At 46.1% G+C, this 15,854-nt stretch overlaps 1 protein-coding gene across 1 annotated transcript in view; it reads right to left on the bottom strand.

Annotated features, from left to right (window-relative positions):
• LOC131212047 (afadin) overlaps positions 1–11,026 on the bottom strand; it is a 31,418-nt gene extending 20,392 nt beyond the window's left edge. The window contains exons 1-5 of the mRNA XM_058205770.1: positions 10,919–11,026; positions 10,292–10,400; positions 9,970–10,163; positions 9,445–9,897; positions 9,273–9,354 (exon numbers count right to left, since the gene is read on the bottom strand). Coding sequence (XP_058061753.1) covers positions 9,273–9,354; positions 9,445–9,897; positions 9,970–10,163; positions 10,292–10,400; positions 10,919–11,026 — 946 coding nt within the window. The remainder of the gene's footprint in view (positions 1–9,272; positions 9,355–9,444; positions 9,898–9,969; positions 10,164–10,291; positions 10,401–10,918) is intronic.
• Positions 11,027–15,854: the final 4,828 nt, after the last annotated feature.

Here is a 15,854-nt window from a genome sequence, read left to right as displayed (position 1 = left end):
TTTGCTCTTCTTGGATGCACGATTAGAAAATAAGATAAAGAAAATACGATCATTTTCGAAACTTCTACGCCATTAGGCAGTCGCGAAGTGGAGTTGAAAGGTATTCAACAAAACTGCTCAACGTCACGGAGACGTTGCGCCTCCGACCGTGTCAAAGCACAGAACTTGATGGCCGACGGAGAAAGGCTTTCGGGCGAGACACAACAGGAAGACCAAATTCCAATTGCTGTCAGCAGACAAGGCACCTGGCGCTGGAACAGGAAATTAAATAAAACTTTTCTCCGAACCGGCACTTTTCGGACGATTACGTGCCCGACGGAAAAACTTCTATTACTTAAAAGAACATAAATAGAGAATAATAGATGTTTGGGGCAGTTTTTGGAACGAAATGGAATTTGTGTTGCTGCGAACACCTCCGATCGATCAGTGAAGCATTAGAGGCGGCTGACCAACCGGCATAGCTTTGTGAAATATCACGATTTCAGTCCATGATTCCTCTCTTTGTTTTCGATCGAAATGTAATGTGTAATTCGTTGTAACGGGCCGGATTATGGCACGGTTCTAAATCATGGTGGATTACCTTGATGTGTTAGCGCATCCACCAGTGTGTTTGCGTTCGTGGTTCCACCGGTAAGCTTTTATCAATTTGTGACCAGCAGAGCGCCATGCTGGGAAACGTAAATAGGGCACAGGACTCGCGCCGCACCACGACCACGTTGATGCGCGGTAGAAAGCTTGAACGTGTCGTGGAGCTTAATAATGATTGAGCGGTGCATACGAAATGAATCATTATAATTTCATTTTAATCCCTTTCGGGCCATGTTAATTTTCTGTTGTGCATATTTGTGGTCATCATGCTCGCGTGTGGTGAACGATGCGCACTGAGTCGGACCATTGTCCAAGGAGTATCGCTATGAAACAGTCAGGCTTACGTACGCCCTCCAAACGACAGTTATCGCAATAATGATAGTATTATTCCACTCTTTTCTCTGTTTGTTAGTACTTCAAAAAGGGGGCAGTTGAGCAGTTATCTTCACAACATCCCTCTTCTACCAGGCTTTCTTACCGATGTCGTGTCACACGCGTTACGAAAGTTAACAAATGGTGTGTCGTCATCGGACGGCAGCCCGTGGAGCATCGCAATGTTCAACTTCCGGCAGGCGGTACGCTATCATCGCTAGTAGTCGCCGGAAAGCCGATAGTATTATGACAGGGAGCGATCGATAAAGTCCACTACGTTGCCACGAGCGCGCACATTGTTGAATCTTTCCCCCCGTTCCAAACGGCGACACACTGATTATTATCACCCGGAACAACAACTCACAATCCTCACATCATAACCACTGGGGGCACACTGCATAACCCGATGATGCTTCACAAGCGGTGACGTTATTGGACAGGGAGACATATTGGGCTCCTAAGCGACAAATGCCGTCAAACGGGTCGCTTTGTCACGATCCACATCTGGCATGACACGGAACCGATTTTGGGTGCCCCAAGAGCGATGGACGAGTGTACAAAACCGCGGATCGAGCAAAACTGGTGGCGATGCTTTTAACATACCTTCCGCGATGCAATGGCGACCAAAAGCAGCTGAAGGACTCGCTCGCGTGCCCGTGTACGCAACTATCGGGCGCTTACGACGACGCAGGAAACTACCCGACTGTCCGAACGCGTAACCCAACACCGACTAGTGGCCCGGAGTGGGCGAAAAATTGTCCAACGTAAGCGCGCGCGAACGACCAAAACGAACACCGGGAGGTCGCTCCTGGTGTGGCAACCGGGCGGGCCGACAGCAGATCGAGAGGATACCCCTTTCTATCCTTCCGTGAACCGAACGAACCAGCCGTTTGTCTGGAAGAAATGGCGGGCCAGAATAGAACAACGTATGTACGTATACATTGCCCTCCACCGTGAGGCCGCCGCCCGCTGGGACTAAATATTCTTGGGCCATGTGGTGGCCATGATTCCGCCCCGCCATCGGAGTGTTGGTAGCTTTCAATCACAAACACACACACATCGGTTGAAGCCAACAACTACAGGGACACCCATCGACCGACGGGACGATAGAAATAGTAAACGACAACAAAAGAACGTTTCGGTGAAGTGCACCCTCTTGCCGCCGCCGCCGTCGCCGCTGTGAAGGATTGCAAGGACCCGAGCGATAGTGACGGGATGGATGACTCCCTTCTTTCCTTTGGTACCCCATGAAGCTCAAAAGGGAAAGGGTCAAACACGCCGTTCGAGAGGGTCCTCGGATCGGGGTTCCTTGGCAGCAAAATAGACTTGGTACGGGAGTCTCGAAAATAGGTCGAATTAAATTCAGATAAGTAATAGTTGTGCGCCGTCTGGGAACCATTACGCAAGGATTGAGCTCCTGGTCCGAGCTGGTGAATTGTAATGGCGGACGAAGTAGAAAATTGGCCAGTGAGAGAGATTCTGTCTGTGTTCCATTGCGCACGAGAGACACGAGACCCACAGTGCATCGCAAAACTGTCAAACCTGCACTGTTTGGGCAGTCCGGACACACAACGACACACAACAGATGATGGTTCTGGCATTTCGAGAACTTTCACATCTTCTAAAGGGCAAATCTGTCGTACCGTATTCCGGCTTCGTTTCAAAGAGCCTGTCAAATAGACGGGAGATAAATTCTAACGACGACAGTGGATGAAGTAACGTGAACAACGGCTTGTGAAGCAACTCAGCTCAACGTCATAAGGATGGCATGGTTCCTCCCTCCTTGGGGAGCCGTCGCGAGGTAAATTTTTTGATTAAAATGATAATGAAATTCCATCCGAACAGGCGAATTCGGCAACATAAATCCTCTCTCGTTTGCATGCAAAACATGATCCACTAAAAGAATGGTGACTGGTGATAAGGTAGAGCGTGCCAAGTCAACGGCGCCACAGAAAAGCTCTTCAGCGCATACAGGTCAGGTTCGAGGATTCAGAAAAGTGAAACACGCTGACACTATCGGTACGGGGCTACTATCGATTTGATGTAGGTAATTTACTTTTATCGGGCCTTTTGAACCCTGTCGAAATACAGTGTACCATATGGAGGGACTTCACCATCGTTTACTAGTATGCATCAATCGATTGGAGTTGACATTGACCAACATACACGCATGCCTACCAAGTTCATTTGCCCTTCCGGCGGAGCTTTCGATTGAAGTCGGTAAGGAAAATTCAAGAAAAACCAAAACTCAATTCTTTCTAGCTTTTTAGAATATCAGACTCATTCCGTGATGAGGAAAAACCCTTAAGTCTGTCAACCGAAAATCGTATCGAAAAAACGTTCATTCCATATGCAATAACAATCCATCAGTTTAATCAGATACGAAAGGCAAAAGATATCAGTGATTTAAATAAAAATGCTCAGTGATTTAATGGATGCTAATGGATATGAGAAAAAAATGTTTAAAACATATTCTTCGTGCTCCATTCATGGTGCTCACGTTACACGAGATTATCGGTGACAATTTAGGGAGCAAATTCTGAAGCTGTAAATCGCGCACCTTTCTCGTTTTTAGATTGTTGTAAGAAAAGATAAACCTCGACCGAGCACTCGAACCACGTGTCACCCCTGGCAAGGTTGCAGGTATCGTCGTGTGTAACATATGCATAAATCGATAACGATAGCGGGGCATACCGCGTCAAACCGAAAAGAAGGCTTTGTGTCGTACATAACGGACACATTTGCGTCGAAAGTAAAAGAAAATTCGAAAGAAAAAATAATATCGAATACAACGCCATCGTCTATTTGGATATGTTTAGAGCAACGGCACAGAGGTTGGTGAAAGGTGATGGCCAGGATGGCGCGGTTACGAATACATGTTTAATTTACTTTCACCCCGTTTGCTTTACGAACTCGAATCGGTGTGTTTCACAGCTCAGCAAAGTGAGAATAGAAAAAAAATGTTCAAATGATAGACGTGTGTTTATTTAATGTATAAAACGTACAATCGAAACATACATACAACACCTCCGCATAGTCGGTGAAAGAGCTTTGTGAATACTTTTTGAAATGTCACCATCGATGGCGAAAAGCGAGATCGCTGTAGAATCAGTTTACAATCTGCGGAAAATAAACATTGTGTATTTTGTTGGGCTCCACAAACTCCACGGTGGTGGTATACACGCGGTCAAACAAAAATGTAAGAACACTGGCGGACGGAGCAGAGAAACCAATTACATTTTTTATAAAACTTTTCGAAACCGAAAACTGACAGAACGTTCTATTACCGGCCGTGGCGGCGGCTGGCTTCGTGCTGACGACGGCTGGCCATGAATAATGGACGATGGTTTTGTGATGGTCCATTGCTTGATGTTGAAAAAGCGTCGTCTTGCTCAGTTCAAATTAAATGGATCTCCTGGGAGTAGCGTGGATAATGGAATTGTTAGCACACTCCCTCCAGCAGCTGTAGCCTTTGCGCACGTATGGCCGCGGTATGTTCTTGATTTACGGTAGAGCGTCGCGTACCGGACCACCTCGCATGGTAACATGAGCAGCACACACTTCTTCCAAAAGTGTGAGGAAAGGTTCGCCCCGCCAAAACAATAAGACTCGTGGAAAATATTATCATTAGCTGTTGTTGAATGTTTGTGCTCATGTTTCAATTACGCTAAAGAAACCCATTCCGGGAAGTGCAAGCCTTGCTGGTGGAAATGCTTTCTTCCTGGACGTTGCCAACATACGAACGGTAGCCGCCCAACGGGCACCAAACCGGGAAAGTTGATAAATTTTCGACCACTTTGCACGCAACGGTAATTAGCGCCCGTAATGAGGCGACGCTGATTTCAGGGAAAACTGGGAAAATCGTTTAAAAGCCCGCGAAATGATGATGCGCATGCCTAGGGGACCGGGGCATACCAAATGAGAACTCTCTTCAAACGAAAGTTTTATCAATTATATTCACAATTAAAGTAAAAATTGCACATTTTTCGATGATTAAAGCGATTTTCCGATCCGTTTCCGTGTGAACGGTTTGGTGTAAAATGAAAATTTACAAACAGACTATTTTTTAATTAATTTAATTAATTTAAAAATAGTCTGTTTGTGCATGAAAATCATGTACATGTCCAGAATCGATCAAGCACAAAGCTTCTTGCGCATGGCCAAGTCACTTACCAGGCGCCTCCATCGTTCATTAAAAACAACAAGGAACGTGCATAATTATAGTCGAAAATTGAAGCATTTGATGAATATTGCAAAACTCGATTGACGTTACGTGACTTCGCTTTAGTCCATTAAAATTATTGAACAAAGGTACGATTGACCTATTTCCAAAGCATTTAGAAAACGGGTGTGCAACTGCACACATCTATCCGCCCGGTTGTGGTAGTCTTTGTAAGATTGTGTAACGTTTGTCGGCGACACCGAGTCAGCGCATCGTTTTACTATTGGGCGGAAAATGTAAAACGCAGGGCACTGCACTCGGAAATCCTGTGCCTCTCTTGCAGCTGCTCAACGCGCCACACGCTCGGAGCGCCTGGCTTTGAAGGCTTTGTCGAGCGGAAGTGAAAAAAGGCGTTAAAAAGCACTTCAACATAGCGGTGCCAACGCGCGGACGTGGCACAAAATAAACGGAAGTGGGTAAGAAAACTCATCATTAAAGCCCCGTATACGGTAAAGAAGCCTTAGGAGAAGAGCGAGGTTTGTCGTGCTACAGCACACTACCGGATCCAACGAAATGCGGGTCCTTGACACTGCACTGCACAGCCCTCGCCGTCAGGCACCGGCGCGCGTAGCACCGATTTGGCACGGTTGGACGCTGTTTTATTAAGACTTTTTCCTTGTACATGGTCGTCCCGCGCGCGCCAGAGTCGTTCGGCCGGTGATTATTTGCCGGCATAGCTTCTGTACATACGCGGCGCCGATGGCCGTGTCCGGAAAGAGTGTGTTTGTGTCTGTTGAAACTTTGTCCGTTACATCACGTTCACTTTCCCGCTTGTCTAGCGGAAAAAGGACAGGCACTCTCCGTAGTGTCCCCGTGTAGCACAAATGGGGGTAAATGAGCCAGCGATGCCTGATACGCGGTGCCGGAAAATATTGAAATCGAAGGAAGGACAAGATAAATCACACTTACGTCGTATGCCCCAGTCCATCATGGTGTCGCCGCCGTCTCCGTCGCTGTCCGCCTGACTGTTGAAACGGTTCGACCACTTCGTGCCAGTCTGAGCATCGGCAACGTGTCGCTTCGCGAGGTGTTGAAATTTAACACGAAGGAATCTTCTTATCTGTGCCCGTGGGCTATGATGCCCGATTTTCCGCCACAATCAGTGCCACTTGCTCCACTTATGACCAATCCACAAAATACACATCGATGGGAGATCAATATGATTGGCTATCATCTTGACTCATGTTTTACAGCACATTTTTATATCACTATCAATCACCAAATTAAACTCAAGTCAAATCGAATAACTTCCCCAAGGCGATTCTCGGTGCTCTCGAACGTTCTGCGTCCCTGACCTTATAAAGCTTGCATTGTGAATAAACAATGATTTGTAACAAACCCAACACCTTGATGCACGCTATTCTACCGGGGACACTGTTGCAACTGTTGCCCCACCAATAGCAGGGCAGCTCCAGAGCATCGGTTCAATATGCATTGTTGGTGCACAATGCCTGTTCAAAGACTATCCGCAACCAATATCGATGAGCCACACGCGCGTATTACGTTCGATTCGGAATAATAGCCGCGTTATCAAAACAACGAAACCTTACGGTGATGTGTTGCAGAGTTAAGGGTTCCCACCAATGTACACAATTCTGTTTCGGGAACGCAATACCCACAGTCAGGTTATTAAGGTCACCGACTCTTAGCGGCTGTATGTGGGGGGGAAACTCTCGATGCTCCTCATTGACCAGAGAGCAATTGTCATTGGTTTGCTGGTCTCGTTGGGTAAATGCACTTTATAGATTTGTGACCATTTTTGGGACCGATTGAAACCGAAAACGGAAACCGACGGACCTGTGGCGTTTGGCGAGCTATGCGTGAACTCTGTCTGTTGTGTTTTGACGACTGTTTGAAAACGGTGCTCTAGGTCATAATTGAAAAGGCCATTTCCCTTGCTGCTTACGTGACCCACTCGTAACGTTTCCCGTATTGCTTTGCACTTTCTTCGTGTTTTCGGTCGTCCCCGTTCGCCTCTAGGTTTATGATGTTCCCTGTTGGCGTGCCGTTTGTTCCGCACATCCGTCCCGCTAACCCGACCGGTTTCGGTAGTTGAAGAAATATACACACTCGACACACGAATTAAAGCTTATTGGTCCGCACGAAACGAGAGCATGTTGGTGACTGATCTGGCGAACGCGGAACAACGGCGAGAAAGGCCGTGCAGTCGATTTGGCACGACCACACAGCGGACGACGGCCGTCCACAAATGGGACACGGCGGGGTCCGATACGGCAGTTGCACGCCGCCACCTATTCGCTCCCTGAGCGCAGGCCGCGAGAGGATCGCTCTCTCGCAGGCGTTCCTCCCGGAGCACCGTTCGGCTCTCCTGGTTCGGCGGACGCATATTCTGCCACCGCCAGCAAACGGCGTTGCACGTACGCGTTTCTCGTTTTTATTTCTCGGCGTAGTACAATTTTACGTTATGGACACAACACCGAAAGACGATCGGTTCCCGCCGGTTTGCTCCCGCCTGTCTCAGGTCTAATGTAAACTAATTTTCAGAGAGAATAGTGACCACCATTGCGATAGGAAGTCAAAGAGCACTGGCTCCTGTCTGTGTGTTTGTGTGTGTGCGCCTGGCTTGACCGTTGTTCATAGATATAAGAGAGCACAAATGAACAACGAGGACCATGATGGTTTTCGTAGTGTAATGGTGATTGTAACGATAACGCTACCTAGCGTCGCAACACGAGAAGCTCTCGGGCGTACGGTCCGGTCACTACGCCAAACATTACGACATTGATAAACATTTCAAATGTCAAGATGTATCACATCAATCATGCGAATTCGGTGCGTTTCCGGACAAACAAAAATATGCGTTTACTATTAGACTTAAGCCCAGCAACAGAGAGACACGTCTGAAAGACACTGCTACTGGATTTTTTCCTTGAAATAAAAAGCAGTAGCCAACTAATTTTCTTTTGCAAATGGCGATGACGAGGCAGAATTTTCTAAATTTTACAATAAGCTACAATGACAAACAAGTCAACCTTACGGGTATACTAATATTGTGAGTTCAAGAAATGATTAATAGAAACAGTTACAGGTGAGAAAAATATATGTTTTTATGATTCTTCGGTAAAATAGATTGCACCGTATCTGTGACTCCTATCTTAAACGGTTAATGCATTTTGCACACCAGGTACCTTTCTCTAAGAGATTGTAGTTATTTGGTTAAGGCCCGAAACACGAAACCTGATGTTCAAGTAGCATTCTGTTGCTTCATCCTCATTTTGGCGCGTAATCTCAGTTGCCAATCTCAAACGTAGATGGCGCTAGCGTACGATGCTTACAAGCTTTTCTTCACCAAGTTCACCGTTTTTCACAGTTACGTACAGAATTATCTCATCGCGTTTGGATAATTTATCACATTTTTAACACTTATTAATTCAAAATGCTTTATTTAGCTCATATTTTGCTAGTCAAATGGGAAAACATCATGAAACCAGTGGAACCATGCGAAAAGTCACTACGCTTGTGTAAACAATCGTAATTTGTATGCAGCCGTAACCCAATCATAGCTGTTTGTATATCACAATCAATACCAATAAAAAACCAAACCTCTACTAGTACTAGTGATCGTTCAACCGAATACATTGTTGGGCGTCAGTCGCCTTGACAACGTAAATGAAGCGCTCCGTACCGTTACGCTACGCATTGTTGATGACATTGCAAACTTACGAAGAAAGAATTAGTAGCAGACCGTAGTGTGACGAACGAGGACGCAACATTGAACCCCAAACTGGAGTAAACAAGCATCCGAAAAGAGTAACCCATTGCAATTTCCGAATCGAACATTTTTGATCCTAAACTAAAGGTTAAAAACCTAGGAAAAACAACCCTTCGGGCATTCGGGTGTATGTGCGCATCGATATATGACCCAGAGGGACATGAACTTTTCGGTTCGCTAGAAAACCTCATAGCTGTGACACTCCGTGGGAATTTTTAATCAGCGTTCGATACAGCGCAATAAGGTTAAGGCAACCATATTTTGAAAATGGCTTCAGAGCTTGCGTTAACGGACGCAATCCATCATAGGACGACCTTACTCATGAAGAGAACCCACATGTTAACGCAAAACACTTACCTCTGGATGTGGGATGGTTCATCAGTATCGAGAGAGGACATTCATCATCATCCAAAATATACTCGGATCCGTCGCTGTTCACCTGCAATGAAACCGCCGACCAAAGGTAAACACAGGTTACACGACTGTCTAGCGGTGAAATGTGTCCTTTTCTTTTCGCATGTTTTTTTACCTGGACCAAACAGTAGTGCAGCGGGTCTACCTTGTCCATACCGTACTTCGCCAGCATCTCCCGCACGACGGCCTGGGCGCAGTCCCGTATCGAGAGGAGTAACGTTTTGTACGGCACGTCCCGACATAAGCTTTCGCCGTAAATCTTCAGTGTTCCCCCAGTATCCGGTCCACCGTCCCGGGACCGGAACTGTTGTAACTTCTTTTCCAGCTTCTGCTGTCGACGCCTTCGCATCACCGCTTCCGGATTGGAAATCGACCGTGTAAATGATGTTTCTGGCAGCTCGGTGTACAGCTTTTCGGCCACATGATTCTCAGAGTCGGGACCACCGGCTCCTCCGCTTCCCCCACCAGATTGCAGTTTGCTCAGTTTTTCCTTTTTCTTCTGCTCTTTCTTTTCCCGCTTCGACAACTTTCGCTTGAAGCTCTGCTGATCTGTGATGCTATCCAAAGTCTACGAAGGGAAAACCACAGACACGTTAATAAACACCATCAGAGGGGTTTTCTTAAGAAACATTTCACTTACGTTTGTTTTTTGGGCACAGTTCTTTAACAAAAACCGCCCTTCGCGGTCATCATTGTGCCAGTTCAGCTGCACCAGGAGTGGTTTCTCGTCCGGGTTCAGCTTTCGCTCTTCGCCATTCGCGTGCACCACGTACAGGGCGTAGTTCGGCAGGGACAGCATTCGCATATCGGGACGGAATTTTTCTATTAACGTTTCTGGTGAAACAAAAAACAACAGTGTAACAACGTTTGAGTCACCAAACAAACCATTTTTAAGTATCGATGATCGTATCTGCTTCCGGTTCAACGGTTTCAGGTTGGTCGGGATGCCATTGACTACTTACCGATAACATCGGACACGGTGGCATCGGAAGCGACGCGGATACATTTCGTTGCTACCTTTTGGCCCTCGTCTTGAAAGTAAAATCGCATCACCCCGTGGAATTCCAGGTTCTGAGGATATTAAAGGGACGAAAAACAAGGCAAACACAATGAGTAATAGAAAAAATGGGCCATAGACGGCGAAATGGAAAACAGGTAACCCGGCTGGAGATACTATGGAGTGTTTGGCCCGAAAGGAGCAAAGAAGACGAGCGTCGGTTCGGAGAATTTACTTCGTTTTTCACAAAACATACAAGCAAAGCTCTTTTTAGCACCATTTTCGTATGTCAATCATGCGCAGCAGGATGGGCTTTAAAAAGCGTCCTCGGGAAGGTGTCAACGTTTTAAAGGAGCACTCAATGTGTCATATACTTCTAAATTGATACTTATATTAAATCTGACTATAAAACAAGATGTAAGAAGACGTATCGCATCATATCATCGGATGGATGAAACTCGTTAAACGACACTGAACTCTAAGAGCTTGCTTGCAAAATGAATCATCCTCGCGCAGAGCTACTGCACTCTGGGTAGTTGAATCATCTCTTTCGTGGCTCTGTCCCTACATAGTGCTTGCCACCTACACTTACCTCGTTCGGCTCCGAGAGAGCGAAAATGTCCAATCGAACCGTGTTCCATTGCTGGATGACGGATCGCAGCGTTTCGCGATCAAACATTCGCTTCTCGTTCAGTGACATTATTAACGAAGTAGAAACTTTCGCCGTTTATACACGAGCTTTCCGTGTCCCTCCTCTTCGACGCCCGGTTGGAAAACTCTCGGTTCCTGAACGATCACTGTGCGTTTTCGAATACTGTCGTTGCTCGTTGACCCGATCTAGTTTGAAAGTAGGAAGTCAAACAGAGGTGAAAATGTCGCCAACGGGAAAACTGAACTGCTCGTAGAACTTCACATACACTGGGAGTGAGGCTACTAGATGGAACGACGCGACAGCACCCGTTCGGCCGGCAGAATTGTCTTTCAGCACTTGCCTTAGTACGAATATCTGTAAAAGAGAGAGTACAGCAAAAAAGAAAATCAGAAGCTGGTTGGACGGCAAACCAAAATCACGACCGCAACGGCCAATGCTAGGAGAAACAAGGAAGGAACATTATAAGGATCCACCATGAGGTAATTACATTTATTGAGATCAATTAAAATTACAGAAAAGTCAACGAGCAACAGACGAAACATGGATCTGCGGTTCAGCTCTCAAATGACTAAGTTGTCCCCCCGTTCCCTCCGTAAGCACCGTGATCGCAACAGCAGAACAGATCCTAACCTTGTCATGCTCCCCCCGCCGTGTATTGACATTTGTTTTGGTCCAATGGCCACCACCAACCATCCAACCACGACCTAGGGCTGGGTTTAAAGATGACAAACAACTCGCGCCAGACTCATTGAACAACGACCGACAGACCGACCGACAGACCGACCGACAGGAAATTGAAGAGAAATAACGGCGAAAGGCGCGGAATGTGAGGCGCAATCCTCGAGCAGCGCGGCGTTGCATGTGCAAATTGCAGTTCGCGGTTTGTGGCCGCATAAGACGACCGAGTGCGATGCAGTGTCGGCGGCACGGCCTGTGTCTAGAAGAAAAGATCTTTGGCCGTTAGTCAATGAATAAAACTGTGAATTCCTCAAACACCACACACACACTGTGACCGTGCAATGGAATGGCAAACTAAAGCAACGATACAGACGAGCTGCAATTAACCTTGTGGTCTGATTCATTCCTTTTTCGCTCAATGTTTGTGCTCCAACGTCTAGAGTATTTTGTCTTCCCTTGGCGGAAGAGTCTAGTATCTCCTGGGATTTATCTCATAAGATAAGCCTATAAGTAGAGCAAGATCAAACATCCCAAGAATGAGGAACCAATTCCCGTACGAACTGAGATAACTTCAGCACTTTTTGCTTATCTCAGCGGAACTCATAGGGCCTTTCTGTAACTTTAGCCGTTCCATCATATGAGTTAACTTTCTGTGCCAACTTAAACATTACGATGTCAGTTGAGGAATGAAAAAAGCTACTTATGCTGCTTCTTAGAAACAAAGCGCAAATTGCTGAATGGTCCACCAAAGCTCAACCCGGAGCAGGCAGGCTCAATTAAACTGTGGAAAGCACTACAACTTTTCAGGTGATGCATAAAGTGCAATATTCATTTACCACCCTGATTTATTGACCGTTCGGCGACATGGTGCCCAAGCATCCAGCAAAATGATAATAACTGCCAGACGAACTCCGGTCACTCATGACAGTCTCAATTGTTTCTCTCTCATTACCCCGTGACTTTTAGTGAGTCACATAAACAACGGATCATTTGCGCCATTTCACAAGCTCCCTCTGCCCGACATCTCACCCCGCACGCCCCGAATGCGACTCCGTGCCAGAGACACAGGTGTGTACATGGTCGGATCACTGGAGAAGACGCGCTGCTACGCACCATTACTGGCACCAAATGGAGTCAAAGAGCACCCATGCCCAGTCCTCGGTCCGCTTCTTGCGATCGTTACCATCAAGGCGCAGAGCGCAGGGCAGAAGTGTCTCCATCAAATGTTTAAACGTCGTCATTTGCTCGAGACAATAGTGTAGGTGGTTTCTGCTGACGGCGGGTGCTTAATGATTCTAAACATATTTTATGCTTTCACGGATTCCATTCTCACACGGAGGGGACAAACGGTGGGTCCGTAACGGGGGGCGAAGGCGATAGTGCCGGGAACGCGGGGCCTGTGTGTTTTGCACGAGTTCAAAACAATTGACAACAAAATATTATGACGAGTCGCCCGCCGCATTCGGGCCATGCGAACGCAAAGCGGCCACCCGCCATCAGGTTCCTGTGGTGTTTCAACGTGCAAGAATTTCCGACCGGTCGATCGGTCGCCCCGGTCTTCTGAACCGCCAGTTGTCAAGAAAACGACGCGTACGCTGAATTTAAATGACTCAACAACAGCTGGAATGTGAGGTCTAATTAGCATAAAGCGTAGAGAGCGTGTTCTCGGTCGTTCGAAAAGAAAGCTCTTGGAAAAAGACTTTTCGAGAAAACAGATATAATTTTAGCTACACTTTGCTCTGTCCAAATCAATTGTAGCTACACGCCCACATGCGTTTTATAACAGTCCATCCATAGGGAACGCGCTAAGGATAAGTCAAACGTATCCCGAAAACAGGAGTGGAATCGCACAAATGAGCCTACCAGCCTACCACTCGGGGAAAATTAGTTGCCGCGAATGTGGCTAAATTTTATTAGCCAATTAATCTAATTAACGACATTCCCCGGAAATCTTTGCGTAGTAATTTGATACGATGCGACGATAAAGACGATAATTACTAAAAGCAAACAATATCTGTACGAAAGAAGTAAACAACTGTCTACTTCCTACGTAAACAACTATTTGCGTTCTAGTGTACAAAACACTCCTCCGTTGAACAGTTACACCATTTAAAAAAGAATGACAAGATTTTATTTACGCACGTTTTCGGACGAAAAGCGATTCCTAAACTAGACAGGAAACAGTGAAATTGTCTCATTTTCTTTCCAATCGTAGTAGACATAGTAACTTATTAGATCGATAGCCACGGGTTGCTTGTCGAACCCTCCTCTAAGACGCTAGAAAGCTAACATTCGTTTAATTTATTATTATACGACCGAAACCCCAAAACGCTACCAACCAACATACGAATCTAATCGGACCCTACGAGAACCGCGACAAAAAATCACGAGGAAAGCACAAAGATAATGACAGGACACAACAAAACCAAAAGGATTTCAAGAGGGGCGTTACGTTGATACAAACATACACAAATTTGATCGATAGAAGCCCTCGCGTTGGTTTTAGTAACAAAGTTGCACGTTCCGGGGGTTAGTGGGATTTATTACATAGTTCTAGCTGTATGTGACATCTCACGGAGGTCGATAGCGTAATTTTAGTTTTTCACGACATCAGCACAGTGGCGTTAGTTTTGTTAACACATTCGAAATGAAGCCGTAAAACAACGAAATAGTTCTCTTAGTAACAGATCAACAACAAATTTATTAAAGTGTGCAAAAACTGAACACGTCATTAAAACGGAAAGTATATCTGATCAAAAATGTTGAAAATCGTCCAGAACTAATGACCGATCAGCGAATCCGGGCGCGGAAAAACCACAGGTACACACTTTCTCCTGGCTAGGGGTGCCCCCACCGCCTTTAGCCGACGGACGTAACCGCACGGACAAAGTGTGGGAATTTCAAGCATCACTGCACCCTCTAAAAGCCAACAAAACAGCATAAGGCCAAGGCAAAGTGCGCGTGAGAGTCCCAAAAACGCCACTTCCTGCAATTCTCGCACACACTATCTGTCTCTCACTTCCGTAAACAGTGGAAACGGGCAGTGGAATTGTGGCCCGGCTGGGGCACTATCTTTCGAAGCGATTCGAACCCCTCTTCTGCTAGAGGAGGTTCTCGCAGACACCGCCGGCAACGACGATCGTTCTGTGGTCAGTCAACCGTGCGTTTTCCCAGCCAATGACTGTTTGTAGCTTATTTAGACCTTTTCCCTGAAGCTAACATGCTTTTGATGATACGGTTGGTTTTCCTGCATCTGGCAAACTCGGAGCCTGAAATTACAGGCTGATGTAGCACTACTCTTTACGTTTGGTTCTTTTAAACTACATGTGTATAGAAAAATAGCTATCTCTCAACTAATTTCAAGTTTTTACAGCCAGTCACGAACTTGAAAAGCTTTTTGATTTGAATCTATTATTTTCCAGTTCTTGGCAGAATGAGCCTGCATCGCTAGCTACTCAGGCGTGCCGCAGAAGTACTTTGAATTTTCCCGACTTTAATTCTGCAATTGATAGACCATCTACGACGAATAGTAACTCCGTTGGCGAATAGTTCACAGAAGCTGTACAGCTGGAAGACTGTGATGCTTTGTGTGCGCGTTTCAAGCCCACCGATACTAAGGAAGCCAGTTTGTTAGACAACTAACGATATCGGAATATTAAATAAATTCTGCTACGCTTAAGCTTACTATACGTGCATGGAAAGGGTGACCAAAGCTCTGGTTCCACTCCGATGACACTTCGAATTAATGCCGTGCCACTAGAACGTAGCGACAATGCGGTGTGTGGCCGAGAAATTTATTTCTTCCGCTTCTTTGAGTCACTCAAATGCAATCAGTGCAATCAGCTTATTCAACTGGGAGACGGAGCATTTGATTGACCTCGAGGTTGGACGGAGACGGGTTCGAGTTTATTGCAATTTTGCGTGGATATAAGCTGGGACAAGACAACACACGCCGTGGCAAAGGTCCGCCTCTCCAATTGCATTAGAACATTATTAATCATATTTATGGAGTGAATCATCCATAAAATAATGAGACGCAGAACGCCGATACTGGCGGGATGCTAGGGTAGGTTCTATCACGGAGGCAATTCCTGCGAATGGATTTCATCTACGTAGTGTCGTTTATAATCGGACAGCGGAGTAACTCGTACTAAATGGTACGTTTTTGTAGTGAATATTTAATACTGCAGTGAATGGC

Source organism: Anopheles bellator, chromosome 2 (assembly GCF_943735745.2).
Source record: "Anopheles bellator chromosome 2, idAnoBellAS_SP24_06.2, whole genome shotgun sequence".
In the NCBI taxonomy this organism is placed as follows: Eukaryota; Metazoa; Arthropoda; class Insecta; order Diptera; family Culicidae; genus Anopheles; species Anopheles bellator.
This window is presented reverse-complemented; position numbering and strand designations above follow the sequence as displayed.